The 18,472-nt window shown below is 34.4% G+C and overlaps 3 protein-coding genes across 6 annotated transcripts; all 3 read left to right on the forward strand.

The window, feature by feature from the left end:
• The first annotated feature begins 2,426 nt into the window (after positions 1 to 2,426).
• LOC127265747 (F-box/kelch-repeat protein SKIP25-like) lies at positions 2,427 to 3,796 on the forward strand. The gene has a single exon (XM_051295721.1). The coding sequence runs from the start codon at positions 2,488 to 2,490 to the stop codon at positions 3,685 to 3,687; it is 1,200 nt and encodes a 399-aa protein (XP_051151678.1). The 5' UTR covers positions 2,427 to 2,487; the 3' UTR covers positions 3,688 to 3,796.
• A 1,909-nt stretch (positions 3,797 to 5,705) lies between these two features.
• Positions 5,706 to 13,157, forward strand: LOC127265744 (LRR receptor-like serine/threonine-protein kinase FEI 1). Of its 3 annotated transcripts, none has more exons than XM_051295716.1 (14): positions 5,706 to 6,012; positions 6,593 to 6,817; positions 7,168 to 7,303; positions 7,654 to 7,725; positions 7,815 to 7,886; positions 8,310 to 8,381; positions 8,952 to 9,023; positions 9,107 to 9,178; positions 9,962 to 10,059; positions 10,278 to 10,442; positions 10,597 to 10,929; positions 11,472 to 11,717; positions 12,138 to 12,271; positions 12,387 to 13,157. In XM_051295716.1, exons 2-14 carry the CDS (start codon positions 6,724 to 6,726, stop codon positions 12,603 to 12,605), a joined length of 1,785 nt encoding a protein of 594 aa, XP_051151673.1. In that variant the 5' UTR covers positions 5,706 to 6,012; positions 6,593 to 6,723; the 3' UTR covers positions 12,606 to 13,157. The 3 variants fall into 3 exon arrangements, with proteins under 3 accessions (XP_051151673.1, XP_051151674.1, XP_051151675.1); XM_051295717.1 differs by having other exon boundaries at positions 9,965 to 10,059; XM_051295718.1 differs by lacking the exons at positions 7,654 to 7,725; positions 7,815 to 7,886.
• Positions 12,692 to 18,415, forward strand: LOC127265745 (F-box/FBD/LRR-repeat protein At1g13570-like). Of its 2 annotated transcripts, none has more exons than XM_051295719.1 (5): positions 12,692 to 12,815; positions 15,491 to 15,539; positions 16,826 to 17,636; positions 17,741 to 17,899; positions 17,984 to 18,415. In XM_051295719.1, the coding sequence occupies exons 1-5, from the start codon at positions 12,719 to 12,721 to the stop codon at positions 18,275 to 18,277; spliced, it is 1,410 nt and encodes a 469-aa protein (XP_051151676.1). In that variant the 5' UTR covers positions 12,692 to 12,718; the 3' UTR covers positions 18,278 to 18,415. The 2 variants fall into 2 exon arrangements, with proteins under 2 accessions (XP_051151676.1, XP_051151677.1); XM_051295720.1 differs by lacking the exon at positions 12,692 to 12,815 and adding an exon at positions 15,320 to 15,403.
• The last annotated feature ends 57 nt before the right edge of the window (positions 18,416 to 18,472 follow it).

Consider the following 18,472-nt stretch of genomic DNA (forward strand, 5'->3'; position numbering starts at 1 on the left):
ACTGATGGAATATTATTTTTTATATTACCATCCATTCTTTATAACCCCAAATTAAAAATATAAATAAACCCAACCCAACCAAATTCATATAATTAAATAATTGGTGTGGGCCATAAAATGGAAAAGCAAAATCTTGGATTTTACTTTGCAAGTTGCAGCATGGCCACTGCAAAAATATAAATAAATAAGATAATACAACATTAATTTGGACCACACACCACATCCACATGTATATATGCATTCATATGACCGTTTCATCTGTCATTGTCTCCTTCTACAATCTACACATACATACATACATACATACATACATAATTATAATTAAATAATCCATATACTTTTAATACATTGAATTGGGCGAATAAATTCATTCAACATACAGCTTCTTATAGGTTATAAATTACATGTATATATATATATTTATTTAACTAAAATATTAATCAATTATAATTAAAAATAAAAATAAAATAGAATATAGAGAAGGTATAGAGTATTGAGGTGAAGTAAATGAGTTGTGGGCCACACGTGACGGCCCTTATTAAATAACCAAAGGCCACGAATCTCGGAACACGACAAAAAAACCTTTTTCGCTACCTTACACGTGTCAACCATTTAGCTTTCCTTATCCTTTTTCCCATTGATTATAATAGCTAACCACATGTATTAAATATCTAAACTTTTTATGTATTTAATAAAATCATTATTAGCTAAATTTAATTAAAAAAATATTATAATGCCCAAAAACTCAGAAAACATATCCTTGATTTTTATTTATTTGTGGTCACACCCCAATTTTATTTTCAAAAGTTTTTTCTCTGTTGCATTAATTGCGGGCGGCTCCTCTTGACTTTTTTAATACTGGATTGCAATTCTAAAGGTTTGAAGCGGGGATAAAATAATAATAGCAAAAATATTAGGGGGGGCTATGCAAATGCAAGTTGTTAATAGCGTGTGAGCTGCAAAATGCGACTTTTAAGCATGGATCTTCCAAGACATTTTTGGCTCGTACATCTTTTTACATTTATTATTCTGAGCGGATCTACCCATTTGTCCCACAATTTAATGCTCAAGAGTCTGAGCCAACTGTATCTGTTCATATCTATTTTTTCTGCAATTACCATATTGTCCCAACGCTATCGTTTATCTTTCTCTTAGGATGTGTTTGGTATATAAAAATGAGATCAGATAAATAAAAATTATTTCTCTTATTTATTTGAGTTAGAAAAATGAAACTTGAGAAATATATCATTTTTATTTCTCTATTTTCATTTCTCTTCTATATGCACGAAAGAAATGACAGTATATATATTTTTATTTTTTTAAATCTTTTTTGTATTATCTAATTTATATATATATATTAATATATTATTTTAATTTTACAAAAATTAAATTAAATTTATCGTTAAAATATTTAAGTTTTACGATTTTTTAAGAAATTATACTAAAATATAAAACATCTTATATAATTTATAATTTTTTTTTTAAAAAAAAGGTCATCAAAAATACTTTTCATGAATTTTCATTCTTTAAAACTTTTTTTATTCGGTTAATCATTTATTCTTGATCCATTCGTGTATAACTGCATTTTTTTATATATTTCTTAATTGAATTCTTTATTTTAACAAACAAGAGAATTAATTGTCATTCTCTACTCAATTTCATTTATCTCCAATTTCATTCTCTATTTTAATTTGTCTGCAATTTCATTCTTAGCACCAAACGACACCTTATATTAGTTGGGATGGGCGCAGATGTCTCGTGGGCAAAATGGGAAAAGGCAAATGTATGTGGAGTTGGTGCAAGGATTTGTTTGGCTGAAATTTCATATATATATTACACACACTATTGAAAAGCACATACTGTCAATATATATTTTTAACTAACAAAACACATATTCATTAAGTTATAAGTGATGACAATTATATTATATATATATATATATATTTTATGACGCGAGAATCCGTAACTGCTACTTGAAAGTACATAGTGAATAAATTTTCCGCAGAACCTAATACTCTAGTATATATTTTTGTTTTATTAACATATGATATATACTGAATTAATAATTGTATGTACGGTATAAACTATGGTTAATATATTGATGGTTCATTTGTTGTATTTGTATACAGTATATAATGTCATCAAATGTAAGGTGATCACATTATTGAATATTTTTATTAAAAGAGTTTATACAAAGCCTATATTTTAAATGAAACGAAATAGGTCAACTTTTTGGTTAGTAAACGCTGACTTTACTCACTTCGGCAATTTGGCGTTTTCAGTGGCCATATTAATTTGCATGTAAATGAATAAAATTCTTTTAGGGGGGCTAACTTGATATTTCTGTAATACGAGGGGCTGTTGAAAAATATATGTTTTCATATTTAATTAATTCCACAAAAGTATATGAAATTAGTTCTCAGCCCCAACTGTAGCTTTAAAGAATCTGAGAAGCCATGGATTCCCACTCTCTTCCTCACGTTTCCAATGAGCAATTCCACCGCCATAGCTCTCTATACAGGTTCTGCTGCCACCACCGCCACCGCCGCCGCAGATTCTAAATATAGAACTCTGAAGCGCTGCCAGTGCATTCACCCAGACTGCCATGGTTTGCTCCCCGGACTCCCCGAGGAAATAGCGCAGCTCTGCCTGTCTCTAGTTCCGGCTTCCACTCTATTCGCCGTCTGCCATTCATGGCGCCGCCTCATCTACTCGCCGGAGTTTCCGCCATTTCTGTCGATCTACGCTCTCTTCCTTCCGGGGGAAACTCTACCAGATCTCTCGAATTCGATCCAATTCTCGTCCTTCGATCCAATTTCTCATAAATGGGAACCGCTTCCGAATCCGCCGTCGGATCCTCCTCTCTGCCTCCTCTACCGACATCCTTCCTTCATATCGCGCAAGTTGCCGATCCAATCGGTGACAGTTTCCGGTAATCTCGTTCTGCTTGCAGCCACCGCCGATCAGTTCATCCCCGCCCTATCCAGACCGTTGATTTTCAATTCTCTATTGCAGAAGTGGACCTACGGTCCAGATTTCTCCGCGCCGCGCCGATGGTGCGCCGCCGGCGCTTCCGGCGGAGCACTGTACATAGCGAGCGGAATCGGCTCTCAGTACGACAACGACGTCGCAAGGTCGGTTGAAAAGTGGAACCCTAACAACAACACTGCTCAATCTCACCACCGGAAATGGCGATGGGAGAAAAAAGCGAGGCTAAGAGATGCGAAATTCAGCCGCGAAGCGATCGAGGCGGTCGGATGGAAGGGGAAACTGTGTATGGTGAACGTGAAAGGCGACGCCGCCAAGGAAGGAGCAATCTACGACGTCGAGCGCGACGTGTGGGAGGATATGCCGGAGGGTATGCTGGCCGGTTGGAGAGGTCCGGCGGCGGCGATGGAGGAGGATACAATATACGTGGTGGACGAATCCAGAGGCTCGCTGAAGAAATACGATCACGTGAGGGACACGTGGGTGGAAGTATTGGAGAACGAGATACTTAAAGGTGCGCAGCAGGCTGCGGCCGGCGGCGGAAGACTGTGCGTATTGTGTGCCGACGGCGTCCATATCGCGGTGGTGGATGTGGCGGCGGAAGATCCTCCGGCGAGGTTGTGGACGGTGGAATCGCCGCCGGGGGTTCAGGCGGTGGGGATTCACATACTCCCCAGATTAAGCCGCCCCAAATTTTAATTAATTAATTTACTCTCATTTCCGGTTACTATATATAAATATTTTTATATTTCGTAAAAGTACAATTTTGTTTCATCACTATTCTTTATTTGATATATATTTGCGTGTGTATGATTGCCTGTTTGTTTGTTTGTTTTATTTTATTTTAATTTTTATTAGTTTATGCTTCATAGGAGTTAAAAGCCAGTAGGTTTTGGAGAGTTCTGATCTCCAGATTCATAAAAATAAAATAAAATAATACAAAGGTTCATGCATTAACAAAATAAAATAACATAAAAAGAAAACCAGGGTTTAGTTAGTTTATCATATCACTACTAATTTTCTGAAAATTTATATATATATATATATATTTCATTTTATTATTTTTTTTCTGATTGATATATAAGAGTGAACTATATTAATATTTATTTATAGATTTATATTTTTATCTAACATTGCTTTCAATAATAATATAAAAATGGGGCTAATTTTATTGACAGATGATTAACAGTGTTTCTGTCCAACTTGTTATTCTGGACTTGCATAAAATGGTTTTCTGTACTGTATATTTTGCTTTGTATCCTAATCATTTTAAGAGTTTATCAGTGCTGTTATTTCCACAGAAAAAGAAAAAAAGAACAAATTTTAAACATAACTGTCCATCAGGTAGCTTATTTCTGTTCAGCAAAATCATTCATATGACCACAAACCAGGTTGTAATGATAACATAGCTGTTTCTTGACATGTGAGAATCATGTGACAAATTCTTAGTCAAGTTGGAATATCGTCTCTCTTCTTTCTCATACATAGATCATAAGTACTTGTATATATACATACATCATAACTACTTATATGTATATATATACCCTCTTTACTATAATAAAGTATTTAATTTTTAATTTTAGTATGTCTATAATAAAATATTTATTTATTTTTAGTAACTGTACTCTGCATTATGTACCTAACGTTACAAATATTCATGCAACTTATAAATCTTTATATCATATATATATATACTAATAAGGTATTTTAGTCATTTCTACTTTATTCCTACTATAATATTGATATTTCTAAACATGCCTACAGAAAACAAATAAATATTTACTTATAGGACTGAGGAGTATATAGATTTTTGTTTACATAACCAGTGTTCATTCATTTAATATTATTTTTTTTTAAAAAAAAAACAGTATATCAAATATACATACATATATATATATTTTTACAAAAATATTAAAATCATATACTACCTTTGTTTAGGAAGAAAAGAGATTTTATTTTTTGCACGTAGAATTTTTTAATATAATATTATATTGATTTATAATAAAAAAAGACAAAAATGTTTATATAAAATTATATGATATAAAAATAAAGATATTTGTGTAATATATTGAAAATTGCACGATTATGTTAGATAAATATATAATTACTAAATAAAAAAAAATGATATAATTATTTAAGGACAAAACATAAATAAAAAATATAATTACTAAATAAAAATGTTGATATGACATAAATGAAAAATGCAGGGAGAGAGTATTAAATAAAATTTCAAAAATCTTAAAAAAATCTCTTGGCACCAACAACATGTAAGTATTAAGGGCATCTCAAATGGGGTTGCATTTTTGTACACAACCTCATAGATGGAGTTAATGCCGTCTAATCCAGCGCCAATCTTAGCTTATTTTTTTTTTAAATTTTTTTGTATATTATTTTTTTATTAATTTTTTTTTAAAAAATAATATTAATTGTAGAGATATTTGAATAATATTTTTTTTTTAAAAAAAAATAGAATTATAAGATAGAATAAAATTAAAGCTGGATAAACAGAAATTCTGTGTTAGAGATGACATAAGTAAGAGTAACAGAAATGGAAAAGGAGGGAAGTGGAATAAATTCACACATATACCAAAAATCCCACATCGATTGGCACGTGAGTGGCGTCGGTCGTATGTGCGGAATGTCGCGTTCACACGTGCCATCCATCTTCTCCCTAATTGGTTTACCTCTTCCTTTAGTCCAACTGTATACTTGTGTTTTTATTCGGACCTCTGCTACACTTTCTCCCTTCCTCGTTTTCTCACTTCTCTCTCTCTCTCTAAACCTCTGAAGCCCAGCGCCCCACTCCATTTCCATTCTCCTCTGCGCGCGCAAGGGTACATGCATAGATATGTGCAATTGCTTAGGGAAAAAGAGGGTGGGTTGGGGCCTTTAATTTTTTGCTGCCATTACACAGCTCTACAGCCCAGTTGTCAATTTCGGTGCGTACGTTCCTTGTTACTTATTCTTTTGAAGCTGAGATTAAGCTGCACGGATCAAATCTTCGGCTGGGGCTGCTGCCATTAGGTATTTCATTTGTTTATTGCTAATATTATTGTTTTGGTTGGGTTAGTGAAAATCGAGATTGGCCACATTCTTCGTTTGATCGTCTTGTGGCTGGATAGTAGGCTAGAACTATTGGATACTTTAGAGACTGGCGAATTTAGATATGGCTGATGGGAAGAATGATCGATGTTTTTACCTGTGCTTTGAGTGCTCTGTGGTTAGATGTGGCTTTTGGTTGTGCAGCTATTAATTGTAATATCGGGGAAGTATTGATGCAATTAAACTGGCTTGGGGAAGCAACCGTAGGTTGAGTAGTTAATCATCAAGGGGTTTGTTCTTGTGTAACTTGGTGCCTCCTTTCGCTAGCTGTAATTTGTTGCTGCTAGTTCTAGTACTGCTATATGTTTGTTTAGAGATGAGGGGCCTGGTCGAGGGGGTGGGGGAACTACGCTATGAACAGTGACATGTGCTGACTCTGGTGATGAGTGCTAATTTATGCGATGCTATTTTCATGACAGTTCATGTGACCAATTTAATTTGTATGGTATTTGTTTTTCTCTCTGCATAAATGATCAAATAACAAATTAAACTTATTTTGCAGGTGCTACTTTCTCTGATTCTTTCAGGGGCATCTCTATGTCACACAAAAATCTATTGTGTCTGTTGCATGAATGTACTGATTCACACTTCTGATGATTTGCATTGATCTTATTATGCTTGACTTGAGTCACAATGGGCAGCCTCACTGTGACTTTGCAACACTGGCTTTTATGCATCCTATTGATTCACACACTAGCAAATGGGAACGAAGCTCTTAGTCCTGATGGTATGCTGCCTTTTAAATTCAATTTCTGTTGGTACATCACAGTCACTAAATATAATAGCTTACAAGGAAAGAGCACTCTAATGGTTTAAGGGATTCAATTAGTTATTTGTAAATATAATCTAAGTAAAGCTATAGATGTGAGTCTGCATCTCATCTCAAAATGCTATATTGACAAAACCTTGCTGTGAATAAATTTTGATTGATTATTTTGTAGCCCTGTGACTTTTTGAGAGGTCAGATTCTGCTATTGAGAATGATATGTCTAATCTATTCAAGATTGGAAAAAGAAGGCCAAATTAATATGTTGTACATGTTTTTAAAGAGTTCTTATTCTTCCTCTTGATCTGCAGGTCAAGCCCTTGTGAATTTTAGGACTGCCATCATAAACTCAGATAATGTTCTTCTTCAGTGGAGACCAGAGGATGCAGATCCATGTGGATGGAAAGGGGTGACATGTGATATCAAGTCAAAAAGAGTGACAGCCCTGTAAGTTCTCAGATTCTTCAGTTGTCTTATTGTTGTCCACGAAATGTCCTTTCATGAGACAATTTTATACTTTTGTACTATATTTTCTGTTGAGAAAAACATCACTCATATCGGAGTTATCATCAATCTTTCTAGTTGTTGGGTCATTAGTTATTTTGATCACATGTATATCTTTATTATATGGCGGTGCGTGAATCCCACTTCAAGGTTGTTGTTTGTTTCATTTGTGATTTTCACCATCACCCTTTTTCTGATTGCTAAACTCCAGGCTCGATGCTTTGAGTATATGAAAGTGGATATGAAATTCATTGTAATTTTACCTAGGGATGATTAGTATTCCTTGGCTGCAGGAGCCTTCCGAACCACAAGTTGAGTGGACCTATATCATCTGATATTGGAAAGCTAGAAAATCTGCAATATCTGTATGTGCCCATTGCTGTTGCTGCTATCTCTTTTCAAATTCTGAAATCTTAACTGTATTTACTGATAAAGAGTTTAACTATTGTGTTAGTGCTCTTCATGATAACAATTTCTATGGGGAAATCCCTCCAGAAATCGGGAACTGTACACAGTTACAATCATTGTAAGTTAGTATCATGCTCTGTGAAGATCTGTATCAATTCTCAATGCTCACAAGCTTATTTTTTCTAATTTAAAATTCTGCTGATATGATTTTAAATGGTTTGATTTTGTCTATGAGGTGTTTATGTTCATTGTAAACCATCTTTTCTTTTATGTGACAAGAATTAATGCATTTTCTATGGAGCAGAATAAACTTTTATTTTTTAAACTTGTTTACTTGCCTTGCAATGTGGCAAATTATAGTGATTATATGTTAGCACACAATTTTTACTACTTACTGCAAAAATTTTGCATCTGCATCATTGTTTACTCAATGTTTCTGTTGCTGTTGCTGTTAGTGGTGATATCATTAGTATTATTCTTTATATATGCGTATGATGTTCTTTTAGCATCAATCGTGATTTCATATTTTTATTTCACACAGATTTTTGCAGGGAAACTACTTAAGTGGATTGATTCCAAGCGAATTGGGAAAACTTTCTCAGCTGGAAAATCTGTGAGTAAATATATTCATAGCTTTACTTGAATTACCGAGTCTCATCTCTATTTTGGAGTCATATTGTGGTTGAGATCCTCATTGGGGCAAAATATTTGTTTCCCAATTGTTTAGTGCACAAGAAAAAGATTTTTAGCTATTATTTCTCTACTACTCCCAAAAGAACGGACTATATATATGCTACATGAAAAGCTTCAGTACTGCCCCACTAGTAAGATCTGAAACTGGATTTAACATTATAGAACCTTTGCACTTCTAAGAAAGCTTGATAGCTTGTTTAAAAGAATCTATATCCATTATGTGTATAATATCACAAAGAAATTTGTATTATGCAGTCCATGATTCATATGGTATTTTTTTGAACTAATGTTTGATAATATTCTGTTGTAATTCTGATAAGAAGTGTTATAAATTCATTTTTAACTAACTCTCTTTTTATGTAATAGGATCCAGTGATTATCTTCAATTTATCTTATTTGATGGTTTTGTATTTTAGACTCTTCAATCCACATTAAGTGAAATATTGAATCCTCTCTAAGTTCACATATTATCCTGCTCTAAATTTTTCAGAGATCTTTCAAGCAACTCCCTCAGTGGAAGCATTCCTGCTTCACTTGGAAAATTGAGCAAGCTTTCAAGTTTGTGAGTGATACAATTAATTGTAAGTTGCATAATCGTGCAATTTTTTGTTTCCCCTAATCAAGTGCCTTTATTGATGTTTGAAGAAATGTATCAACAAATTTTCTGGTGGGACCTATACCAGCTGATGGTGTACTTGCCAACTTCCAAAATGATTCGTAAGTGATCTATTCTGTTAATTGCTTATGTCTTCGGTGGGTCTGAAGTTCTTTCTGGTTTTAATTTTTTATTCTTTTCCCATTTTTTAATGCTGTGGCTATGAACTAGTTGCATCCATTTACTTATGGAGAAATTATTTTAGTTGTTTTTACAGTGAGAATAATTGAAATTATTTTAGTTGTTTTTACAGTGAGAAATCTATTCTGTTAATTGCTTATGTCTTCGGTGGGTCTGAAGTTCTTTCTGGTTTTAATTTTTTTTTTCTTTTCCCTTTTTTTAAGCTGTGGCTATGAACTAGTTGCATCCATTTACTTATGGAGAAATTATTTTAGTTGTTTTTACAGTGAGAATAATTGGAACTTGGAGACCATGTAGAAAACCTGAACAGAAAGTATGGGTGTGATATTGTGATTTCAATAGTGATAGAAAATTGGAGCAGAGCCCAATTTTATGCATTATTCACTCCATTATGTTTTGTATATGTTCCTTTGTCTATCCTGAAAGAATCTGTTAGATTTTCATTCTGTAAACTTCTCATGTGAGAAGTTTACAAAACAGCAAAAACCCACACAACCAAAATTTATATTTGTATGAGATCAGGGAATTTTGGGGGGTTTTGATTGCCCATCGAATAACTTGCAGCATCCTCTGCAGAAATTGCCTATGCTCATTCTTGGGATTGCTATATGTGTGTGTATTTCGAAAGGAACCTCTTTGGTGTCTTGCAGGGTTTTGCCATTGTTATCTTACATTGGGTTTGTTGTGCTCCATGCTCCTCTTAGCAGTTTTGTTGGCAACCGGGAATTATGTGGCAAGCAACTACAGGTTTGCACGAGCAACAGTAGTGGTTCACCGCCAAATTCCCAGACTATAAATCCAGGTAAAGCATTTCATTCTTATTCATATGGCCTTATATAAATCAGTTTAATCACATTGAGGATTTTACTAAGCTAAAAAGTAAGGAGAATTTGATTTAATCTGTTGCCTTAATTAAATCTAACAAATTTATTTTTGGCTGTATGAATTTATCTAATCAACTTCTGTAATCTTCTTATTTCATCCTCTCCAATACACCATTGTCTTGGTGGTTTTTTTCAGCCCTAGCTCAGTCCAAGAAGAAATACTCAGAGAAGCTTCTTGTAAGTACAGTAGCCACTGTGGGTGCTTTGCTTCTGGTTGCTCTCATGTGTTTTTGGGGATGTTACCTGTATAAGAGGCTTGGTAAAAATGATGGAAAAGGTCTTGCAGCTGATGTTAGTGGAGGTGGGATTCTGATGCAAATGCATGAAAAATCATATTTGCTGTTTCTTCATTCTCTCTCTCTATATATTTTCTGGGGGAAATGTTTTGAGTTTTTTCCTTTACCATTTTCTTATGAAATTATTGAACCTGATTTTACTTTTTGATTTTGCTTTAGGAGCTTCGATTGTAATATTTCATGGAGACCTGCCTTACTCTTCAAAGGATATCATAAAGAAATTGGAGAATTTGAATGAAGAGCATGTAATTGGAGTGGGGGGTTTTGGAACAGTGTACAAACTTGCAATGGATGATGGCAATATATTTGCCTTGAAAAGAATTATGAAAGTAAATGAGGGGTTTGATCGCTGTTTTGAAAGGGAGCTTGAAATTCTTGGAAGCATAAAACACAGATATCTGGTGAACCTTCGAGGATATTGCAATGCTCCTACGTCCAAGTTGTTACTATATGATTTTCTAGCAGGAGGCAGTGTCGATGAAGCTCTTCACGGTTTGGAATCCTTTCCTTATTTTAATATTTACCTTTTTGTACCTATTGAACTGTATATATTTGTATATAAGTTTTATAACGATCAATGTAGCTTGTATTTCTCACATCTCTTTTCAGAAGTTTCAGAGTAGCATTGGGGATGGATGGCTAGGAGGGATTTCGATAACCTATAGATTTTGACCTTCGATTGCTCAACATTTTTCATATTCATTAGTACATTACCTTCTTAATAACCTTTGAAATCTATTTGATGTGAATGTGTTGGCACTATAGAATTTTCCAAGAGTTTATTTTTTCCATGTTTAAATAGTTTGTCCAAACATCTTCGGACACGAAGTACTAGTTAAGCAGCTTTATGGTTTCTAAATGCTGAGTCTTAAGACAGTATACTTCCAAACATCATGAATGTTCCACACTTGTTTTGTCTTTAATATTAGGATATTTTGTGATTGAAAATTTTTAAGATTCTTTTGGTATGTGATCAATTTGTGCTAGGATCACAACTTTTATTGTGCAATATGATTATACCTTTTATATTGCAGAGAGAGGCGAGCAACTAGATTGGGAGGCTCGATTAAATATTCTACTGGGGGCTGCGAAGGGGATTGCCTATCTGCATCATGATTGTTCCCCTCGAATTATTCACCGTGACATTAAAGCAAGCAACATTTTGCTTGATGGAAATTTGGATGCACGGGTGTCTGATTTCGGATTGGCTAAATTGTTAGAGGATGAGGAATCCCACATCACAACAATAGTTGCTGGAACATTTGGATATCTAGCTCCTGGTAATGACTGTTTTATCTTGTAATTTTCTAATTAGGGACTAAGTTCTCATATATTCAGAGTTTAGCCAGGTTGATGTCCATTGGAGCTTGATCAAGGTTGAGGTCAAGAACATGTGTTGGTCTTGATTAACTAAATTCTGTAATATTTTTCATACCCTGAGTAGTTGTGGTAAAATCCTTACGTATTTGAGTCCTTATAGGTCAATGGGGCCATGAGAGAAACAAACATTTGTTTCACCAAAATCACTTTCTAGTCGACTTTTAGTATATTGGGTTGAAGTGAATCAATGAATGAACCATTAGTCCCATACATCTTTCCGCGTAACTTTTGTGTGAATTAAATTTTATCTCCGGGATTCTCCTTCCTCCAATATTTAATATTTCCTGGTTTCTTTGGTGTCATAACCCCGTATTTGGCAGAGTATATGCTGAGTGGAAGAGCTACGGCAAAGACTGATGTTTATAGTTTTGGAGTTCTGGTGCTTGAAATTGTGAGTGGAAAGCGGCCTACTGATGCATCCTTCATTGAGAAGGGCCTCAACATTGTTGGATGGGTAAGATTTCCTTCTTCTAACACTGTATGAGCTCTGAGTGTCTGTCTTCTATAAATTTGTCCTAAAATTAATATTCGCATCACCACGGCTGACACGTGTATTATTCCCATGACAGTTGAACTATCTGGTCTCGGAAACCAGGCAACGAGAAATAGTTGATCCCCACTGTGAAGGAGTGGAGACAGAAAGCCTTGATTCTGTACTGTCTATAGCCATCCAATGTGTTTCTTCGGGCCCTGAGGATCGTCCCACAATGCATAGGATTGTTCAAATACTTGAGTCTGAGGTCACAACCCCATGCCCTAGTGACTTCTACGATTCAAGCTCAGATTGAGAGGGCCTATTAATCGTTGAACCATGGGATGCCCATCAGCCGAATCGACAGTAGCACAGGGTCTAGGGGCCTTAATCTATTCCAGGCTTTAATTTGTTCATCTTTTCTGAAGAATGTATGGAATTCGACATATATCCTCGCAATTGATCCCTTCTCAAAATAAGGCTGCATCCATCCTCTCCTCCTCCATTGGCTCTTCTGCTGCATCAGGTTTTACTTTCTCTTTCTCTTTTTCGATTCAAATATACATATACATATATATGTGTGTGCGTGATACTTTCTTCGGTTTCAGTAGAAGATACAATTCCATAGGAAACAATATGAAAGTGGTATATACTCATTCTGGTAATTCCTTGAACCATCTATCTATCAATCTGCATATAATGATGTTTAAGTTGATGATTAATTGGCTACTTCCATTCTTGTATGATAGATACAAAGATCACAGATTACTTTTCATAGACTACTACACCAATTTTCATAAATCGTATTATACTACTACTATACAATATACATGTTGGTTTTCTTAAATAGAAGTCTCATTTACTTATTCATATTCACTAATTTGGAACACCAAATTTTGTAGTTGAAACTCCTTAGGGTTCTCTCATAGAATCAATAAATGAATGAATGGGTTCAGGTTCAGGTTCTTTCAGTAGGTGGGTAAGTTTGTTTGTCTGCTCTGTGAGTGGTCTGCTCTAAAAAATGTTATTCATTTTATGTTGGGGGTTGGTAATAGTCACAATCATCTTTGCTTAAATAATGTCAATTTACTTGCTCTAATTCTTAATTTCCAAACTGTAATTTATGACTAGTATTTATTAATCTGTTGAGATATAAATAATACCACCAGTCCATTTAAGTTGTCCCCAGAGTTAGCTGCCTGCCCACAGTTTCCACTCTACACTACAATAAATATTAACCAATCAATTATTAGGAGCATAGTCAAATGCATTTTTGTTTTTATATGCTCCCCACTCATCAAGTGGCAGACAGATTGGATTTAAATCTCTATTTAGGGGTGAATACCAATAATATTATAAAATTCAAACCTCTAATCAAATTGAGTAATAAAATATTAATTATGAAATATATTGCTTAAAATTTATTTATTTATATATTATTTTATTTTATTTGCAGTATTTTAGTTTGACGGATTGGATTTTGAGTTGGGATTTGAACAGTAAGAATTTTGAATTTGAATAGTTGTATGATGTGATATAAATAGGTGTTGATGCGATATTAAAATTGATTTTTAGTATAATATAAAAAATAAAAATTAAGTGTTTAATTTGATGTTTTTGGAGGGGAGAGAGAGAAATTGGATGAATAGTGTAAATTCAATCCAATGTCCAAACAAACACACCCTAGATATACTATTCATCAATATAATTATATTTAATAATATTATATTAAATATATATATATTTTTTAAAATCATAATCAAAATTTGACAATTTTTTTTTTGGTCTAAACAAAGCAATTATTATATGTCAAACAAAGACATTCCAAGTTCTTGAGGTACAGCTTATTGGAACCATTAGATAACTTTTATAGGGACATTAATATCAACCTAATTATGCTGAATTTAATTTAATCCAACTCAAAAAGGGCAGCTTTCTCCTAACATAAACAAATTTTAGTTTAAACATATCCATCCAATCCACACGACATTGTCGCTTTACAAGTCAAATAATATAGTGTTTGTTTGGAGGTTTGGATTTTGAGTTAGAATTTGAATAGTAAAAATTTTAAATTTGAATAGTTGTACGATGTGATATAAATAGGTGTTGATGTGATATTTTGAATGTAAAATTGATTTTTAATATAATATAAAAAATAAAAAATAGGTGTTTGATTTGATGTTTTTGAGCTAAATTCAATTCAATCCCCCAAACAAACACACCCTTACTATAATTACGTTTACAACTTAATTTGAGTTAAATTTAATATAAATAGATATTAATACAATATTTTAAGTACAAATTTGATTTAATATCTTTTTAAAAATAAGGAACAATAAAAATTTTGGAGAAAAAATAGTTTTTTTTTTTTTTTTTTTTTTAACAATCACACAAATAATTTGTCTAAAAAATTTACACCAACATTAATTAGTATTTATTTTTTTATACATTGTTGAATATATAAAAATTATTTTATTTTATTGCAGTATCACATCAACTAATTTTAACTATACATTTTCTTAATAATTGTTGAACTAAAATGAGGGAAATCGAAGTGAGTGGATTTGTCCAGAATGTTGAAAATGAATTTTTTTTTTTTTTATAAAATATAAAAAATTATGTAAAAAATATTAAAATAATAAATATGTATAATATATTAATATTTTTAGACTAACGAATGAAAGAAAAAAAAAATGATACAAAGAACAAACATTGCACTCTCGGTCTAACTAGGACATTATTGTCGCGGCGGCTATTCCTACAGTTACGACTGTACAGTTCGTACGGTTGGGCGCCGGCCCTAGCTTAGGCCGGGCTGGCCGGCTCGGTCCTGGGTGGGTGGACGAAGCGTTTACTTGCATAGTAATTATTTTATTTAAAAAATATAAAACCTTCAAGATTGACACGTCATACTTTGGATATGGTTAAATCACAACTAGATCTGAGTCATTCATCTTTTGTGGGCCCACCTATTGTTATTGGTTGTGATATTTTAATAATTAATTAATGTATATAATTATATTTATTTTAGAAACCTAAAATGGACCTGACTGGTTTTTTCTTTCATAGTATAGAGATAGCTATAAGCTCGCTTTGTCTATATATCTCACTCTGGTTTGTGCTGTGTATCTCCGCGTTCGATTTGAATTGCTGTTGATTATCTCTTTGGTGAATCACTCGGTGTTTTTTTTATTTTTCTAGCTTATGTTGGAGGAATTGGATTGAGGAGACGGTCCGGCGAGCTCTCGCGGTAAGTTGTCGTTCTAGTTTGTTGATTTTGTGGTTTCTGGATATGTTTTTATATATTTTTGGTAGTTGATTGTGGTTTGATTGGTGTGGATCTAATATAAGTTAGTAGGAATTGAGTGTTTATGTGGTTTTGTATATATATATTTTTATATTGGATTGAAACAGTAGCGTAGCGTAGCGTAGCGTAGATGGAAATGCTTTCGCCTAGGGTTTTAATGGAAATAAGGATGTCACCATGAGTTTGGAATGGAGAAGGATCCGATAGCCTTTTATTTTTAACCGATAATTTTGATTGGTTTTTACAGTTCTCGTTTCTAGAATCCTGTTCTCTGGTCAAAAATCTTAGGTTTTCTTCCTTTGAAGGTGGTCAAAAATCATTCGTTGATTTTGATGAACGGAACAAATCCACGAATTCGAGTCTAGGTCGCATTTTTGTCGCTATCCGTTTTTCATTACTGCCTCACCCCCTGCAGCTTGGGCTCCAAGCCACACCATCACGGTATACACACGCTACTGTATAAACCTTTGCAGCTCTCCGTTTACCAAAGGAGGCGATCCATTTGCAGATTTGCATAAATCAGAACTTATTAAATTGCCCTCTGCAGCCGGCCTGTACTATATAGATATGCTTGGAAGCGTGTCATGTTGTAGATAGTGTCGATGCGTGACCGGCACTTTTGCCATATTGTTGACTCTACCCTACACATAGTCTCCACTGCATAATCTTCATCAATCCAGAGAAGAGAGTATAACATCTTCAAAAATGTGAAAAGCGAAATTTGGTCAATGAACAGTTGTTTGATGAAATCATAATGCTACGTTTTACAATGAAGTGGTCGCTCTTTTTCCCCACAACTTTTTATCGCAATAAGCTCATGAATGGGCATCATACTCATTATTCACGCCACTTGGGAGAAAGGGATGGGTAGTGGAGCTTTTGAAAATGAAAAAATGATTTCTAGAAACACGTGAAAACAGATATTGAAGGTTTTTCGTTTTTCTCTCCATCGACTTTTTTAAGTGGATTAGCAAACCATATAAGTGAAGCATAAGTGTTCTTGGATATTAAACTGTTGACAATGACAGCTCATTGACATTGTTCTTGTCTTCTACTTTGAGATTCAGCAACTGTTCTACCTTTTCATATCGCAAGTAATGCTATAATAGTTGATTTACATCTTTTATGATGGCATTAGAATCTAAATTTAGAGTTCTGCTTATGTGACTTGACTTGCTATTGTTTGGTTATGCCATAGATATTTGAAATCTCTCTTTTTTATGTTTCAGGCTACTGAAAATGAATTGTGTTATGAGATCTGACGTTGATTTCATCACTAATCTGCCCAACAACATCATCGACAATATTCTTGGATGCTTGCCTCTAAGAGATGTGGTGAGGACAAGTATTTTATCCAGAGAATGGAGGTACAAATGGGCTTCTTGTCCAGAAATTGTGTTCGATTTTTGGTTTGATCAAATGTTTCTGGGAGGTCACAAACTCGAGCCTCTTGTTTACCAAATCCTAAAGTTTCACCAGGGTCCATTGCTAAGGTTTGCCCTTCAAGTCCCTGATCTGAAAAGCAGTCCCGACATTGATCAATGGATTCATCTTCTACCAAACAACACTGTCCAAGACCTGACCCTCCATGTATCCCGGGGGGAGACACATAAGTTGACTCCTTGTCTCTTTACTTTCCAACATCTGAGAAATTTGAAACTCTACAACTGCTTATTTGATCCTCCACCCGGGTTCAAGGGATTTAGCAAGCTCGAGAACCTTCAGCTGCAAAATGTCGACCTTGTGCCTGAATCATTTATAAAGTTCATTGCTTTGTGCCCGGCCCTTGAAAAGCTCCGGATGATTCATTGCACCAGCTTTGATTCCCTAGAAATCACTGGCCCCAATTTAAAAAGTCTTGAGTTTCATGGGATACTCAAGTTTATTTCGTTCGCAAACTGCCCTGTCTTATCCGATGTTAAATTAACATTCTCATCCATGGATTTCAAGAGAGGAAACGGTTTCTCCCTCGATCTGGTAAAATCCCTGAGTTGTCTCCCTGCCCTAGAAGACTTGCACTTGCAAGCTTATGCATTGGAGGTAAAAAGAAATTTGGATTCTAAAACTTACATTATCCTTATGTACTGTGAATTTAAATAATTACCGTCTTTGAATAATAACCTGTGCTTTCGGAATCTTTGCAGGACCTTGTAGAGCATGGTGCCCCCAATCCATTACCCGTCTCCTTGACAACGCTGAAAAATCTTCACCTTTCTGACATGTATTTCGAGAAAATTGACGAGGCCTCCTGCGCAATTTGCTTCATCAGAAGCTCACCAAATCTGCAGAGGCTTAATATCACGGTAAGCTTCTAACCTTGTTTGGAATTCTTTCCAAAGCATTGATAGAACACCTAAACTAATGGTCTTGTGTATTTATTTCTCCAGGCCTTCACCTTTGATGTGGTAGACTCTGTTGCAGACTTCCTCAGATCACAACAGAGCTCTGAATCTTTGTCTCAGCTGAAAACAGTGAAGATGCAATTATTCTCAGGGATCGAGGCCGAAATGGAATTTGTGAAATACTTGTTGGCATCAGCTACTGCACTCGAGGAATTGGCTATTACGCCTCATGCCAGCAGCATCGCAGATGGAGGCGAGTCTATATTGAATGAGCTCAAACAATACCCTCGAGCTTCTCCAAGCGCAGAGATTATTAGCTGGGAGAAAATTCGCAGATAAGTAGATGTATTTTGGGTCATTTTGCAGTTACCTTGTTGTAGATGTTGTTTCTGAGCAGGTTTTTAGATATATTTCGAAATGTGGACAGTTTATGTATATGTAATGCAGGTGTATCTCTATCTCTGTTTTGTGCATTCAGCAGTATTTTTATATATATATATATCATATAAAATATTTATTTTTATTGTGTAGAAT

The sequence above is a fragment of the Andrographis paniculata genome, unplaced genomic scaffold, assembly GCF_009805555.1.
Source record: "Andrographis paniculata isolate CXL003 unplaced genomic scaffold, ASM980555v1 Contig73END, whole genome shotgun sequence".
Classification (NCBI taxonomy): Eukaryota; Viridiplantae; Streptophyta; class Magnoliopsida; order Lamiales; family Acanthaceae; genus Andrographis; species Andrographis paniculata.